The sequence below is a fragment of the Schistocerca piceifrons genome, chromosome 3 (genome assembly GCF_021461385.2).
Source record: "Schistocerca piceifrons isolate TAMUIC-IGC-003096 chromosome 3, iqSchPice1.1, whole genome shotgun sequence".
NCBI lineage: Eukaryota > Metazoa > Arthropoda > Insecta > Orthoptera > Acrididae > Schistocerca > Schistocerca piceifrons.
In genome coordinates this window covers 878,329,152-878,346,563 of record NC_060140.1, presented here as the reverse complement: position 1 = coordinate 878,346,563, position 17,412 = coordinate 878,329,152, and the positions used below count along the sequence as shown (strand labels likewise).

The 17,412-nt window shown below is 42.3% G+C and overlaps 1 protein-coding gene across 1 annotated transcript in view; it reads right to left on the bottom strand.

The window, feature by feature from the left end:
* Positions 1-17,412, bottom strand: part of LOC124787906 (tripeptidyl-peptidase 2) — a 281,148-nt gene that overhangs the window by 201,470 nt on the left and 62,266 nt on the right. The window contains exons 3-4 of the mRNA XM_047254886.1: positions 4,662-4,829; positions 4,404-4,564 (exon numbers count right to left, since the gene is read on the bottom strand). Of these exons, the coding sequence (XP_047110842.1) occupies positions 4,404-4,564; positions 4,662-4,829 (329 nt within the window). The remainder of the gene's footprint in view (positions 1-4,403; positions 4,565-4,661; positions 4,830-17,412) is intronic.

The window sequence follows — 17,412 nt, the reverse complement described above, 5'->3', positions numbered from 1 at the left end:
ACATGTCCTCCTTCTAGTCAAGTTGTGCCACAAATTTCTCTTCTCCCCAATTCTACTCAATACCTCCTCATTTGTTATGTGATCTACCCATATAATCTTCAGCATTCTTCTGTAGCACCACATTTCAAAAGCTTCTATTCTCTTCTTGTGTAAACTATTTATCGTCCACGTTTCACTTCAATACGTGGCTACACTCCATATAAATACTTTCAGAAATGACTTCCTGATACTTAAATCTATACTTCTATACTTAAAACTATATTTCTCTTCTTCAGAAACGGTTCCCTTGCCATTGCCAGTCTACATTTTATATCCTCTCTACTTCGACCATCAGTTATTTTGCTCCCCAAACAACAAAACTCATTTACTACTTTAAGCTTCTCATTTCCTAACCTAATTCCTGCAGCATCACCCGATTTAATTCGATTACATTCCATTATCCTCATTTTTCTTCTGTTGATGTTCATCTTATATCCTCCTTTCAAGAGACTATTCATTCCGTTCAGCTGCTCTTCCAGGTCCTTTGCTGTCTCTGTCAGAATTACAATGTCATCGGCAAACCTCAAAGTTTTTATTTCTTCTCCATGGATTTAATTCCTACTCCGAATTTTTCTTTTCTTTCCTTTACTGCTTGCTCAATATACAGATTGAATAACATCGGGGATAGGCCACAACCCTGTCTCACTCCCTTCCCAACCACTGCTTCCCTTTCATGCCCCTCGACTCTTATAACTGCCATCTGGTTTCTGTACAAATTGTAAATAGCCTTTGGCTCCCTGTATTTCACCCCTGCCACCTTCAGAATTTGAAAGAGAGAGTTCCACTCAACATTGTCAAAAGCTTTATCTAAGTCTACAAATGCTAGAAACGTAGGTTTGCCTTTCCTTAATCTATTTTCTAAGATAAGACGTAAGGGTCAGGATTGCCTCATGTGTTCCAACATTTCTACGGAATCCAAACTGATCTTTCCCGAGGTCGGCTTCTATCAGTTTTTCCATTCGTCTGTAAGGAATTCGCTTAGTATTTTGCAGCTGTTACTTATTAAACTGATAGTTCAGTAATTTTCACATCTGTCAACACCTGCTTTCTTTGGGATTGGAATTATTATATTCTTCTTGAAGTATGAGGGTATTTTGCCTGTCTCATACATCTTGCTCACCAGATGGTAGAGTTTTGTCAGAACTGGCTCTCCCAAGGCCGTCAATAGTTCCAATTGAATGTTGTCTGCTCCCAGCGCCTTGTTTCGACTCAGGTCTTTCAGTGCTCTGTCAAACTCTTCTTGAAGTATCGTATCTCCCATTTCATCTTCATCTACATTCTCTTCCATTTCCATAATATTGTCCTCAAGTACACCACCCTTGTAGAGACCCTCTATATACTCCTTCCACCTTTCTGCTTTCCCTTCTTTGCTTAGAACTGGGTTTCCATCTGAGCTCTTGATGTTCATACAAGTGGTTCTCTTATCTCCAAAGGTCTCTTTAATTTTCCTGTAGGCAGTATCTATCTTACCCCAAGTGATATATCTCTATATCCTTACATTTGCCCTCTAGCCATCCATGCTTAGACATTTTGCACTTCCTGTCGATCTCATTTTTGAGATGTTTGTATTCCGTTTTGCCTACTTCATTTACTGCATTTTTGTATTTTCTTCTTTCATTAATTAAATTCAATATATCTTCTGTTACTCAAGGATTTCTACTAGCCCTCGTCCTTTTACCTACTTGATACTCTGCTGCCTTTACTATTTCATCTCTCAAAGCTACCCATTCTTCTTCTACTGTATTTCTTGCCCCCATTCTTGTCAATCGTTCCCTGATGTTCTCCCTGAAACACTCTACAACCTCTGCTTCTGTCAGTTTATCCATGTCCTATCTCCTTAAATTCCCAGATTTTTGGAGTTTCTTCAGTTTTAATCTGCAGTTCATAACCAACGGATTGTGGTCAGAGTCCACATCTGCCCCTGGAAATGTCTTACAATTTAAAACCTGGTTCCTAAATCTCTGTCTTACCATTATATCATCTATCTGAAACCTTCTAGTATCTCCAGGCCTCTTCCATTTATACAACCAACAAGTACTTCACAAAATTCCACAAAGCAAAAGGTGCCGCTGTGTGAAATCTTAATGAGCCCCAGCACATCAATTCGTGCAACAATCCTAAAGCCTTGTGCATTGTTGGTATTTTTGTGTAAAATTTATTTTTGTTGCTACGAATATTTGAAAGGCTGCTACATTCGAAGATGAACAATACGGAATTTCTATTTATTTCGTTAGATAATATATGAAAATGCAGTGGATGAAACTCGGGGTGGAGGAAAAAAGCTTTTCTTCTACCTTATTTACTGACACAGAGGTTTTGGCGCCAGTATTCATCTTTGTGCCTGCAAAGAATGCCTGTGTAGCACTACATATATTCGATGGCAGACGTTAGTTGTGGCGGCATCTACCAACATTTTTCAGAACTTCCACTTACTTTGAACTCGATTCTAAGCCGCAGGCAGTTTTTTGGATTACAAAAACCGGAAAAAAGTGCGGCTTAGATTTGAGTAAATACGGTAGTTCAGGTACTATCATTGCTGTTATTCTGTCAAAACATTCAGAACAAAAAAAAACCTGAACAAAGTGTTTTTTGTTTGTTTTATGTATCACTCTGAAGGGAATGCAAATAGTCAGCACCCTTCACTCTCCTGTTGCCCCAGTCAGAAGACATTTCAAACAGTCCTTTTCACAAAAAGCACTGCGACTATGTCAACTGGCAAATTCCTTACGAAAACACAAAACTCACTGGATGGTGAGTTATTTCTTAGAAGCCTCTTCAGTAAACAAAATAGTACTCAACAACTAGAATACAGAAACCTACAATGAAGAACAACCATGACAAAGAAACTGACAAGAAACTACAAAGAAGTGTAAGAAATATCTGTAACAATGAAAGTGAAAAGAAGTAACTGCAACAAAGAAAGTGTCAGCAGCAGGAGGAGGAGGAGGAGATAAGTATTTAACATCCTGCTGACAACGAGGTCATTAGAGACGAAGCACAAGTTCGGATTTGGGAAGGATGGGGAAGCAAATCAGTTGTGCCCTTTGAAAGGAACCATCCTGGCATTTGCCTGAAATGACTGAGGGAAATCACGGAAAACCTAAATCAGGATGGCCGGAGACAGGTTTGAAACTTTGTCCTCACATATGTGAGTCCAGTGTACTAACCACTGCGCTACCTCGCTAGTAAAGTGATAAGGGACAATAGAAATAACCACTGTAACAAAGAAATTAGTAAGAAACAACTTCAGTGAAGACATACATTACTGCTGAAAGTTTAAAAAAATTGTTTTTAAAAAGAAAACCTGTCCAACTTAAAAGCGGAAGCTCTCCTTTACAGAGAATATAGTACTACATGGTACTAATAAACAGAAAAAAATCTAAATTTTCTGGATTTGCATTTTTGAAAAAGAAATTCTTTCTGTAGATTATAAAGCGGAAGCTCTCCTTTACAGAGAATATAGTACTACATGGTACTAATAAACAGAAAAAAAATCTAAATTTTCTGGATTTGCATTTTTGAAAAAGAAATTCTTTCTGTAGATTATAAAAAATCAAAAGGCAACAGTAAAAGAAATTTGACAGATACCTCCAAACGGAGGATACCATTGTAATCATAAAGCAATTATCTTTCAAATAAAAAAAAAATTCTAACAAAATATCTAGAACTGTTGCAGAGATACAGCATTTTTAAAAATTTTCCAAAATTCGCATCTTCAAAATGGTGTTTGCAGTCTCACCTTTGGGGCCTGCATCTTGGGACAGGAATTTTTTTGGAGAAAACAAAAAAATACGTGTTTCTTACTTCCTCCTGAATTTTAACATATGCTAAATTCAATAACATCCGAGACTATGAAGGTAATCCCTTTGCCTGAAGTGATACGGATTATGCCCACAGTTCCCAGTGGAAATAACTGTCTACGTCGAATGTATACAATCAAATGGAAACTATGATTCCGCATCTCAAGGAATAAATAATGTAAACATGAACAAAATAACAAAAACTGCTTGTTCTTATATAATATCAGCTGCTCTGAGCACTGAAAATAAACAAAAATAATCAAAATCATTGTCAAACTAATACCATGCCATTACAAGAAATGAAAGTTTCTGGAAATCTAAGGTTAAGTAACAGTATCCTGTGATGGCAATGCGTATGCATTAGCGTGCTTCTATAATCTTTTTCTTGTACGAAAAATATTTTAATAGTAGGAAATACATTCCACGATGCTAAATATTAATATGCATTGTCCAAGTAGTCTTCATTCCATGTCATTCATTTCCCTACACAATTTACTATTGAAACTGTCCTCTCAATTAAACAAAAATAATGTAGCACGATTCTTAGGACGAGCAAATACTCACCTCCACATTTCACCATCATGGAAAACAATGCAATCATAAGCTGGACCAACATCATTGTATTTTTTATCAAGTGACGTCAATACATCCACCCTTGCTTCAAAGTCCTCTTTCTGCAATTTATCTGCTGTAGATAAATTTGATGTATTTTTTGCTTCAAATTCCTAGAAGTGTCCATAACAATAAATAATTTCATTAGAGGTCCAACATTTCTCTGTGCTTCACTCTAGATTATCAATGAACATGGAAAAAAAACAATACCTGTAGTTCCCTTGTTGCTTTTGACACAGCAGCCTTATGTCCGTGATCCCAAAGATTTTCTTTCCGCTCTTTCTCTATCCGTTCTCTTAGTTTGGAAGGATACAGATCGAAAGCATTTTTAATTCCTATATGATAATCACCACTTGGGTTTTTCCAAGCTGATGGAATCTAGAAAAAAAGCAAGATACACATAATTTTTATTTTATTTTATTTTTGAAGAGGTACGCAATACAGGTCACTTAGGGAATACATTATCTTACTGTGAGAGAATGGCGATAAACATAAAAACATAAATCTCAGAGAATGTGTTAGACAATTAACAGGACCTTGACCAGAAAAATCCACAAATGCTCACAAATCATGTTTTATAGGGTAATGGCAGTACCCAAGCAGTACCATATGGCAGAATTATGGGAAAGTAAACAGATCATACATGAGAAAAGTGGATGTGAAGATTAAATTTTTAAGGTGTGTGGCAGTGACTATGATTGATTGTTATCTGCACTTTATCATTTCTTGAGTACCTGTATCATTTAAACTTAAATAAAATGTCATAAATCCAATTTTTCATAGATTAAAATTTTGATAAGAGGATAATACCATAACCTACGAAACATTTAGATGTCGTGTCCCTAAATAATTTCAGACTGAACAAAACAGAAAATCATCCACATCACAGTTGCTTCTACAAGTTTTAAAATACATCATCATTTTGCAACTTTTTTGGATGTGTAACTGAATACCATCAAATTAAACACAATGGGGAGTTTGAGGAAATACAATAACTATAGATCAAGTGCTAGCATAACTTAGGCACAAACTAGAATTTCTTGACATTACTGCAACCAGTCAGCTTTTGCTTTATTTTTCAATTTTTAGTATCACATTACTGGTTTCAAACTGCCTAGCAATTTATCATCAGATGGGACATATTTATTGATTGTCTGCAGCAGTGTGGGAGTTGTGTGGTTGTGGCAAGATGTATACACAAAACTTTTAAGCACCGAGTGTGGCGAGAATTATTCACATTATGAAATCAATAATAAAAATTGAAGAACAAAACAAAAGGCAGTTGATTGCAGTAATCTCAAAAAACAAACTAGAGTTGTAAATTTCCTGCAATACAATGGAATTAGAATCCAATGTAATAAAAGGGGAGTACCCAGTGAGTATCCCTGTCTAAAACCAATGAGGATGATATTGTGCTCTTCAATACAAAGACTGGTTTGATGCAGCTCTCCACACTAATCTATCCTGTGCAATCCTCTTCATTTCCAAATCAACTACTGTAATCTGCATCCATTTGGAAGTTCTTACTGTATTCATCTCTTCGTTTCCCATTACAATTTTTACTGGCCACACATCCCTCCAATTCCAAATTTATGAATCCTAGCTGTCTCAGAATACATCGTATCAACTGATCACTTCATTAACTAATTAAGTGATTTAACCATATACTCTTCAGCATTCTCCTGTACCACTGAATTTCAAAAGCTTTTATTCTCTTCTTGCTGAAACTGCATATCATCCATGTTTCACTTCCACATACAAGGCTACCTTTCAGACAAATAACTTCAGAAAATATTTCCTAACACTTGAATTCATATATAATGTTAAATTTCTCTTCCTCAGAAAGACTTTTTTTGGAATTGGCAATCTACAGTTTATGTTCTCTTTACTTCACCCATTATTAGTTAATTTGAGTCCAAATAGCATAACTCATGTATCACTTTTAGTGTTTCATTTCTTAAAATAACTCTCTCAGCATCACGTGATTTAACTCATTACCTACTGTCGACAAGATAACCTGTCAGCCTCCGCCGCTCCTCAAGTTCTGAGGACATGTTTAAACATAGCCCCTAGGTTACCCTTAAGTGCTATTGATGTGTTTAAGGGCCCCATTCTGCCGACCTCTCACAGCTGTGGATGAGGTACTTCCATATCACGGTGAATAAATAAGTTTAGAGTCTTATCATATAACTATTGTGCCCATTTGTATGCGGTCTTTCACAATAAACATCATATCAGTATCTCTGACAATTTATAACATATGACAACTGTTATGAATACAGTATCCTCAATGTGTAAGGACAGAATAGGACGTGTAGCATGAGAGCGTCTGCTGGATATAAAAAACCAGTAACTCAAGAATGAAGTGAGACCATTCTGCTCTCAGTTTTAAATTAAATTTCAATATCTTATTTCATAAACAGTAACTTGTGGACTAATATTGACCATACATAAAGTTTACGCAATGCATTTTTACCTCTGCAAACACTCTAAAATTTCACTGTACTTAATGTGATGCAGCACACACACTAATTATTATGAATAAAGAAAATATACTCAGTTCTTTATCGAACAAAGATATCAGACTGAAAAATGTGCAAAAATCAATTTTTTTCACTAAACAGTTTTCTTAAATCCAGATGATAAGTATTTCATAATGACCTCAGCATAGTCTCTAAGCACAAATAGCAGCATTAGCTGAGCTGTACAGTGAAAACAAAGCAACGTTCAACATGGAATGTAAAGAGCACATCTGTAGCAGTCAAAGGGTTACTTCGACTACATTCCATCATACTTGCGCGGCTTTTGCCAATCCTCCTTTTCGAGATAGTATCCATTCCAATGACCTACTCTTCCAAATAATTTTCTGTCCCTGACAGAATTACTCGGTCATAAGCAAATTTCAAAGTTTTTATTTCTTCTCCCTGAACTTTGATGACTTCTCCAAAATTTTCTTTGGGCTCTTTTACAACTTGCTTAATTCACAGAGTGAATAACATCAAGGATAAGCTACAACCCCATCTCACTCCTTCCTCTACCACTGTTTTCTTTTCATACTCTTTGATTACTGTAATGTTCCTAAATTTCTCCAAAAAAAACAGATTCTACACCAGATTTTTCATTCTTCTGTAAATAGTTAATGTCAGTATCCTGCAACCATGACTTATTAAACTGACAGTTCGGTAATATTCACACAAGTCAACAACTGCTATCTTAACAATTGGAATTATTACATTCATCTGAAAGTCTTAGAGAGCTGAAACTACACTGCGAGCAGCAACACCCGTGCATGATGGGAGTGGCAACTGGGTGGAGGTAAGGAGGAGGCTGGGGTGGGGAGGGATAGTATGGTGGGGGTGGTAGACAGTGAAGTATTGCAGTTTAGACGAAGGGTTGGAGAGAAGGTGCGGAGGGGGGAGGGGGTAAGTGGTGGAAAGAAGAGAAATAAAAATAAATGAAATTAAAAGACTGGGTGTGGTGGTGAAATGAAGGCTGTGTAGTGCTGGATGGAAACAGGGTGGGGGCTGGACGGGTGAGGACAGTGATTACCGAAGGTTGAGGCCAGGAGTGTTATGGGAACGTAGGATGTATTGCAGGAGAAGTTCCCACCTGCGCAATTCAGAAGAACTGGTGTTGGTGGGAAGGATAAATATGGCACAGGCTGTAAAGCACTCATTGAGATGAGGGGTATCATGTTTGGTAGCATGTTCAGCTACAGGGTGGTCCACTTGTTTTTCGGCCACAGTTTGTCAGTGGCCATTCATGCAGACAGACAGCTGGTTGGTTGTCATGCCTACATAGAATACAGAACAGTGGTTGCAGCTTAGCTTGTAGATCACATGACTGGTTTCACAGGTAGCCCTGCCTTTGATGTGATAGGTAATGTTAGTGACCGGACTGGAGTAGGTGGTGGTAGGAGGATGTATGAGACAGGTCTTGCATCTAGGTCTATTACGGGGGTATGGGCCATAAAGTAAGGGATTGGGAGCAGGGGTTGTGTAAGGATGGATGAGTATATTGTGTAGGTTCAGTGGATGGTGGAATACCACAGTAGGAGGGGTGGGAAGGATAGTGGGTGGGACATTTCTCATTTCAGGGCACGACGAGAGGTAATCTAAACCCTGGCAGAGAATGTAATTTAGTTGCTCCAGTCCTGGATGGTACTGAGTTACGAGGGGAATGCTCCTCTGTGGCCGGACTGTGGGACTTTGGGAGGTGTTGGAAGACTGGAAAGATAAGGCACGGGAGATTTGTTTTTGTACAAGGATGGGAGGATGATTACGGTCAGTGAAGCCTTCAGTAAGACCCTCAGTATATTTAGAGAGGGACTTCTCGTCACTGCAGATGCGACGACCACAGGTGGCTAGGCTGTACGGAAGAGACTTCTTGGTACGAAACGAGTGGCAGCTGTAGAAATAGAGGTATTGCTTGTGGTTAGTAGGTTTGATATGCATGGAGGTACTGATGTAGCCACCTCTGCGGCAGAGTTCAACATCTAGGAAGCTGGCTTGTTGGGTTAACTACGACCAGGTGAAGCAAATGTGGGAGAAGTTGTTGAGGTTCTGGAGGAATGTGAATAAGGTGTCCTCAGCTTCAATCCAGATAGCAAAGATGTCATCAATGAATCTGAACCAGGTGATGGGTTTAGGATTCTGGGCTGTTAGCAAGGATTCCTCTAGATGGCCCAGGAATAGGTTAGCATAGGATGGTGCCATGCGGGTGCCCGTAGCTGTACCACAGATTTATTTGTAGGTAATGCCTTCAAAGGAGAAGTAATTGTGGGTGAGGATATAGTTGGTCATGGAGTCTAGGAAGGAGGTTGTTGGTTTTGAATCCATAGGGCATCTGGAAAGGTAGTGTTCGATAGCAGTAACGCAATGGGCATCAGGAATGTTAGTGTACAGGGAGGTGGCATCAACAGTGATGAGCAGGGCATGTGGTAAACGGAGAGGAACTGTGGAGAGTTGGTCGAGGAAATGGTTGGTATCTTTTATATAGGACGATAGGTTCCGGGTAATACGTTGAACCTGTTGGTCTACGAGAGCAGAGATTCTATCAGTGGGGGCACAGTAACCGGCCACAATGGGGTGTCCTGGATGGTTGGGTTTATGGACTTTAGGAAGCATGTGGAAGGTGGGAGTGCGGGGAGTGGTAGGGGTAAGTAGAGAGATGGACTCTAGGCAGAGATTCTGGGATGGGCCTAAGGATTCAAGTAGTGACTGGAGATCCTGCTGGATTGCTGGAATGGGATGACTGTGGTATCTGACGGCTGACGGAGTCCTTCTGCCACGTAATCCTTGTGGTTCAAAACTATGGTGGTGGAGCCTTTGTCTGAAGGTAGGATTATAAGATCAGGATCAGTTTTTATGTGGTGGACTGCGGTTCTTTCTGTGGATGTAATGTTAGTAGGCATGTTGAGGAATTTGGAGAGTGATGGTGACGCAAGGTTCAAAAATAAGAAATTCTGGAAAGTTAACAGGATGTGGTTTGGAGGCAGTGGGGGTGGATCACGGTTGGATGGAGGAGTGAACTGAGTTAGGCAAGGTTCAGTGTTGGTCTTTGGTTGAGTCTGATTGGTCGGCTTGGTTGCGAAAAAGTGTTTCCACTAGAGGGACTGGGAGAAGGAGAGAAGGTCTTTAACTAGTCCTGCATGGTTGAATTTGAGAGTGGGGGAAAAGGTGAGGTCTTTGGAAAGGACTGATATTTCTGTGGGATTAAGGCTTCTGGAGGAAGGGTTCATGACTGTGTTGCAGGTCTGTTTAGGATTTGAGTTCTGTGTGGTGTTGGGAGGGAGTTTCGGAGGGTGGGGTAAGTGTAGTAGGTCTGCGAGACAAGGTTTGTCAGCTATGAGGGGGTGTTGGGGGAGGTTTGGAGGTTGTTGATGTAGTGGTGGACAGTGGTGCTCTGTGGTGGGAGTAGGAAGTGAGAAGGATGGAGAGCTTTTTGAGGTGGTGGTGTGCATGTGGCTCAAGTTCCTGCAGGGCAAGAGTTTCCATGTGAGTTATGGGTTCCAAGAATCTGGGATTACATAGCAGCAGAATTTTGCGGATGGCGAGTAGGCACTGCAAGGAGGATTGGGCTTGGCTGATATGGTTTTGCAGGACTATGTTGGTGAGGGCTAAGGATTGGAGGAATCTGAACAGGTGGAGGTCATTGTGGAAGGAGAGATGGCAAACAGAGATGGGTAATTTGATGGTAAGGCCATTAGGGGGGATTTCATGAGCCAAGCAACAACACAGGAACAGTATGTGGGACTGGGATCTGGCTAGGGATAAGGAAACTGTTCTGTTTGGATGCAGATGGAAGGAGCAAGGATCCTTGGTGGTGCAAAAATGCGAAAAAATATGTAAGAAAGTAGAATTACATCCAAAAAATTATGCAAAAACACACCCAAATACGTATGAAAAGTACAAAATGGATGCACAGGGGGGAAGAAAAGAAGAAAATGATAGTGGAAGGCAAAAACTCTCTAAAATTGGTGAGGAGTCACAAAGGTCAAAGTAGAGAATAACTAATCATTAATCAATATATTACTACGGGTAGCAGGTTTGAGGGCGAATAAACGTAGAGAAGGGGGACGGCAAATGTGACTGGATGAGGTGGATTTAGTGACGGCAAACAGGGATAGAACAGAGACAGTGTGGGAGGTTGGGGAGAGGTTCGTAGTTAGAGATGCAAGTTCATGTGGCACTGGAAAAGTGCGGAAGATAACACGCAAAAATTCGCGAACTGACACAGGGAGAGTTATCAGTTTGAAAGGATAGGCTTAATTCTATTGGCGGGAGTAATGTGGGACATAAGATGCTAACCTATTCATGGGCCACCTAGAGGAATCCTTCCTAAAAACCCAGAATGCTAGTCCCCTTACCTGGTTCAGATTCATTGATGACATCTTTGCTATCTGGATTGAAAATGAGGACACCTTATTCACATTCCTCCAGAACCTCAACAACTTCTCCCCCATTTGCTTCACCTGGTCCTAGTCAACCCAACAAGCCATCTTCCTAGATGTTGACCTCCACCTCATAGATGGCTACATCAGTACCTCCATCCATATCAAACCTACTAACCACCAGCAATACCTCCATTTCGACAGCTGCCACCCGTTCCATACCCAGAAGTCTCTTCCGTACAGCCTAGCCACCTGTGGTCGTCGCATCTGCAGTGACGAGGAGTCCCTCTCTAAATATACCGAAGGTCTCACTGAAGCCTTCACTGACCGTAATCATCCTCCCATCCTTGTACAAAAACAAACCTCTCGTGCCTTATCTTTCCAGTGTCCCACCACCTCCCAAAGTCCCACAGTCCCGCACAGAGGAGCATTCCCCTCGTAACTCAGTACCATCCGGAACTGGAGCAACTAAATTACATTCTTTGCCAGGGTTTAGATTACCTCTCGTCATGCCCTGAAATGAGAAATGTCCCACCCACTATCCTTCCCACCCCTCCTACTGTAGTATTCCACCGTCCACTGAACCTACACAATATACTCATCCATCCATACATGACCCCTGCTCCCAATCCCTTACCGTACTTCATGGCTCATACCCCTGTAATAGACCTAGATGCAAGACCTGTCCCATACATCCTACCACCACCTACTCCAGTCCGGTCACTATCATCGCCTATCCCATAAAAGGCAGGGCTACCTGTGAAACCAGTCATGTGATCTACAAGCTAAGCTGCAACCACTGTTCTGCATTCTACGTAGGCATGACAACCAACCAGCTGTCTGCATGAATGGCCACTGACAAACTGTGGCCAAAAAACAAGTGGACCACCCTGTAGCAGAACACACTGCCAAACATGATACCCCTCATCTCAATGAGTGCTTCACAGCTTGTGCCATATGGATCCTTCCCACCAACACCAGTTTTTCTGAGTTGCGCAGGTGGGAACTTCCCCTGCAATACATCCTACATTCCCATAACACTCCTGGCCTCATCCTTCTTTGGTCACTGTTCTCACCCATCCAGCCCCCACCCTGTTCCCATCCAGCACTACACAGCCATCATTTCACCACCACACCCATTCTTTTAAATTCTTTTATTTTTATTTCTCTCCTTTCCGCTACTTACCTCCTACCCCCTCACACCTTCTCTCCTACCCTCCGTCTAAATGCAACACTTCACTGTCCACCACTCCCATCATGATACCCCTCCCCCTCCCCGCCCCAGCCTCCTCCTTACCCCCACCCAGTCACCACTCCAATCATGCACGGGTGCTGTTGCTCGCAGTGTAGTTTCGGCTCTCTGAGACTGCAGATGCGTGTGCAAGTTGCGCTTGCGTGTGTGTGTGTGTGTGTGTGTGTGTGTGTGTGTGTGTGTACTGCTGACAAAGACCTTACTGGACGAAAGCTATAATTGTGTTTAGCTTTTTATTGTGCCTATTGCGGCTCAGCATCTCTGCCATATGGTGAGCAGCAACTTTCCTTTTCTCGTATTGTTACGTTCCATCCTAGATTTTCCACTGTTTGTTTTTTGCCTGACGGCTTTTCTTCGATCCTAACCCTGTGCGGTTTTCCTTTGTAACTGCTTTCTTTTGCGTCTCTATACTCAATGTCCATCCCTCTTTCTTTTCTTTCCTGTGTTTCTCTTGTTGCCTTACTGAACTGCACTGCACACACTACTTATGACTACTGTATCAACGGACTCTGCTGCACGCAACAGAAGGCATCAAGAACATGCTGATTGTTGGTGCAGCATCTTATGTCCCACATTACTCCCACCGATATAATTAGGCCTATACCTTCAAACTGATCACGTTCCCTGCGTCAGTTACTGTATTTTTTGCGTGTTATCTCCAACACTTTTCCTGTGCCACACAATCTTACATCTCTAACTACGTACCCCTCCCCACCCCCACACTTTCTCCGTTCTATCCCAGTTCGCATCCACTTAATCCACCTCATCCATCATCCACTCACATCTACGCTTATCCGCCCTCAAACCTGCTACCCACAGTAATATATTTATTAATGATTAGTTATTCTCTACTTTGACCTTTGTGACTTCTCACCAACTTAAGTGCGTTTTCACCTTCCACTATCATTGTCTTCCTCAGATTCCATCTCTTTTCTTCTCCCTGTGCATCTATTTCGTACTTTTCACACGTATTTGGGTGTATTTTTGCGTAATTTTTCGTACGTAATTCTACTTTTTTACGTATTTTTTCGCATTTTTGCACCACCATGGATCCTTGCTCCTTCCATCTGCATCAATACAGAACAGTTTCCTCATCCCTAGCCACATCCCAGTCCCACATACTGTTCCTGTGTTGCTGCTTGGCTCGTGAAATCCCCCCTAATGGCCTTACCATAAAATTACCCATCTCTGTTTGCCACCCCTCCTTCCACAATGACACCCACATGTTCAGATTCCGCCAATCCTTAGTCCTCACCAACATAGTCCTGCAAAACCATATCAACCAAGCCCAATCCTCCTTGCAGTGCCTACTCTCCATCCGCAAAATTCTGCTGCTATGTAATCCCAGATTCCTGTAACCCGTAACACACATTGAAACTGTCGACCTGCAGGAACTTGAGCAACATGCACAACACCACCTCAAAAAGCTCTCCATCCTGCTCACTTCCTACTCCCGCCTCGGAGTATCACTGTCCACCACTTCCACAACAACCTTCAAAACTCCCCCACGCCCCCTCATAGCTGACAAACTTTGTCTCGCAGACCTACTACACTTACCCCACCCTCCAAAACTCACTCCCAACACCACACAGAACTCAAATCCTAAACAGATCTGCAACACAGTCATGAACCTTTCCTCAAGAAGCCTTAATCCCACAGAAATATCAGTCCTTCCCAAAGACCTCACGTTATGCCCCACTCCCAAATTCAACCATGCAGGACTAGTTAAAGACCTTCTCTCCTTCTCCCGGTCCCTACAGTGGAAACACTTTTTCGTCACCAAGCCGACCAATCAGACTCGACCAAAGACCAACACTGAACCTTGCCTAACTCAGTTCACTCCTCCATCCAACCGTGATCCACCCTCACTGCCTCCAAACCACATCCTGTTAACTTTCCAGAATTTCTTATTTTTGAACCTTGCCTCACCATCATTCCCCAAATTCCTCAACATGCATACTAACATTACATCCGCAGAAAGAACCGCAGTCCACCACATAAAAACTGATCCTGATCTTATAATCCTACCTTCAGACAAAGGCTCCACCACCATAGTTTTGAACCACAAGGATTACGTGGCAGAAGGACTCCGTCAGCTGTCAGATACTTCCACCTAAAAACCATGCCACAGTCATCCCATTCCAGCAGGATCTCCAGTCACTACTTGAATCCTTAGGCCCATCCCAGAATCTCTGCCTAGAGTCCATCTCTCTACTTACCCCTACCACTCCCCGCACTCCCACCTTCCACATGCTTCCTAAAGTCCATAAACCCAACCATCCAGGACACCCCATTGTGGCTGGTTACTGTGCCCCCACTGATAGAATCTCTGCTCTCGTAGACCAACAGGTTCAACCTATTACCCGGAACCTATCGTCCTATATAAAAGATACCAACCATTTCCTCGACCAACTTTCCACAGTTCCTCTCCCTCTACCACATGGTGCCCTGCTCGTCACTGTTGATGCCACCTCCCTGTACACTAACATTCCTGATGCCCATGGCCTTACTGCTATCAAACACTACCTTTCCAGACACCCTATGGATTCCAAACCAACAACCTCCTTCCTACTCTCCATGACCAACTATATCCTCACCCACAATTACTTCTCCTTTGAAGGCATTACCTACAAATAAATCTGTGGTACGGCTACGAGCACCCGCATGGCACCATCCTATGCTAACCTATTCATGGGCCATCTACAGGAACCCTTCCTAAAAGCCCAGAATCCTAAACCCATCACCTGGTTCAGATTCATTGATGACATCTTTGCTATCTGGATGGAAGCTGAGGACACCTTTTCCACATTCCTCCAGGAGCTCAACAACATCTCCCCAACTTGCTTCACCTGGTCCTACTCAACGCAACAAGCTACCTTCCTAGATGTTGACCTCTACCTCAGAGATGGCTACATCAGTACCTCCGTCTATATCAAACCTACTAAGCACCAGCAATACCTCCACTTCAACAGCTGCCACCCGTTTCATACCAAGAAGTCCCTTCCGTACAGCCTAGCCCCCTGTGGCCGTCGCATCTGCAGTGACGAGGGTCTCACTGAAGCCTTCACTGACCGTAATCATCCTCCCATCCTTGTACAAAAACAAATCTCCCGTGCCTTATCTTTCCAGTCTCCCACCACCTCCCAAAGTCCCACAGTCCGGCCACAGAGCAGCATTCCCCTCGTAACTCAGTACCATCTGGGACTGGAGCAACTAAATTACATTCTCCGCCAGGGTTTAGATTACCTCTCGTCGTGCCCTGAAATGAGAAATGTCCTGCCCACTATCCTTCCCACCCCTCCTACTGTGGTATTCCACCGTCCACTGAACCTATACAATACACTCATCCATCCTTACACGACCCCTGTTCCCAATCCCTTACCATACTTCATGGCTCATACCCCTGTAGTTGACCTAGATGCAAGACCTGTCCCATACATCCTACCACCACCTACTCCAGTCCGGTCACTAACATTACCTATCACATCAAAGGCAGGGCTGGCTACCTGTGAAACCAGTCATGTGATCTACAAGCTCAGCTGCAACCACTGTTCTGTATTCTATGTAGGCATAACAACCAACAAGCTGACTGTTCACATGAATGGCCACCAACAAACTGTGGCCAAAAAGCAAGTGGACCACCCTGCAGCTGAACACACTGCCAAACATGATACCCCTCATCTCAATGACCGGTTTCAGAGCCTGTGCCATATGGATGCTTCCCACCAACACCAGCTTTTCTGGTCTGCACAGGTGGGAACTTTCCCTGCAATACATCCTATGCTCCCATAACCCTCCTGGCCTCAACCTTTGTTAGTCACTGTCCTCACCCATCCAGCTCCCTCCCTGTTCCCGTTCCAGCACTACACAGCCGTCATTTCACGGCCACAGTCAGTCTTAATTTCTTTTATTTTTATTCCTCTCTTTTCCGCTACTTACCCCCTACCCCCTCCGCACCTTCTCTCCTACCCTCCATATAAACTGCAACACTTCACTGTCCGAATCTCCCACCATACTATCCCTCCCTCTCCCCTCCCAGCCTTCTCCTTACCCCCACCCAGTCGCCACTCCCATCCTGCATGGGTGTTGCTGCTCGCAGTGTAGTTTCAGCTCTCTAAGACTGCAGACACATGTGCAAGTTGCGCTTGTGTGTGTGTGTGTGTGTGTGTGTGTGTGTGTGTGTGTCTACTGCTGACAAAGGCTTTAATGGCCGAAAGCTACTACTGTATGAATATTTTTATTGAGCCTATCGCGGCTCAGCATCTCCACTATATGGTGAGTAGCAACTTTCCTTCTCTCAAGTGTTTTGTAAGTTACAAGTGCCCCTTAAATGGTGATAAATGCTGGACAATGGAGGAAACATTAGATCTTAAGCTGGCACCATTTCCTGTAGCAGAGTGACTCATCTTACACATAATATTCCAAGTAATTTATGTGCTGAAGACGTAAATGCATGTTATGTGAAATAACTGCTGATCAGCAATCTCTGTGTCATGTGCCACTGTATTAGGCTCACCCACATATGCAAACCTTCAAGTCACTAGTTGATCTTGGGATGAGCCAACATTAAGCTTGTAAGAAAAAAAGTGAATGGTGAATAATTTTCAAACAAGTTATTACATACGACGCTTTCTTAATTGCTTCGAAGTGTGTTGACGAGATATTCCGCCAACAATATTCTGATCATCTATAAAGCCTTTTTTAATTCACTATACTATACAACAAGCTTTTCCATATAAACAACATTTAACAGAAATGCTCTCTCAGGTTTACTCAGTGTGACTGATTACTGTCATGTTTCAGAGTATTCAGTTGAT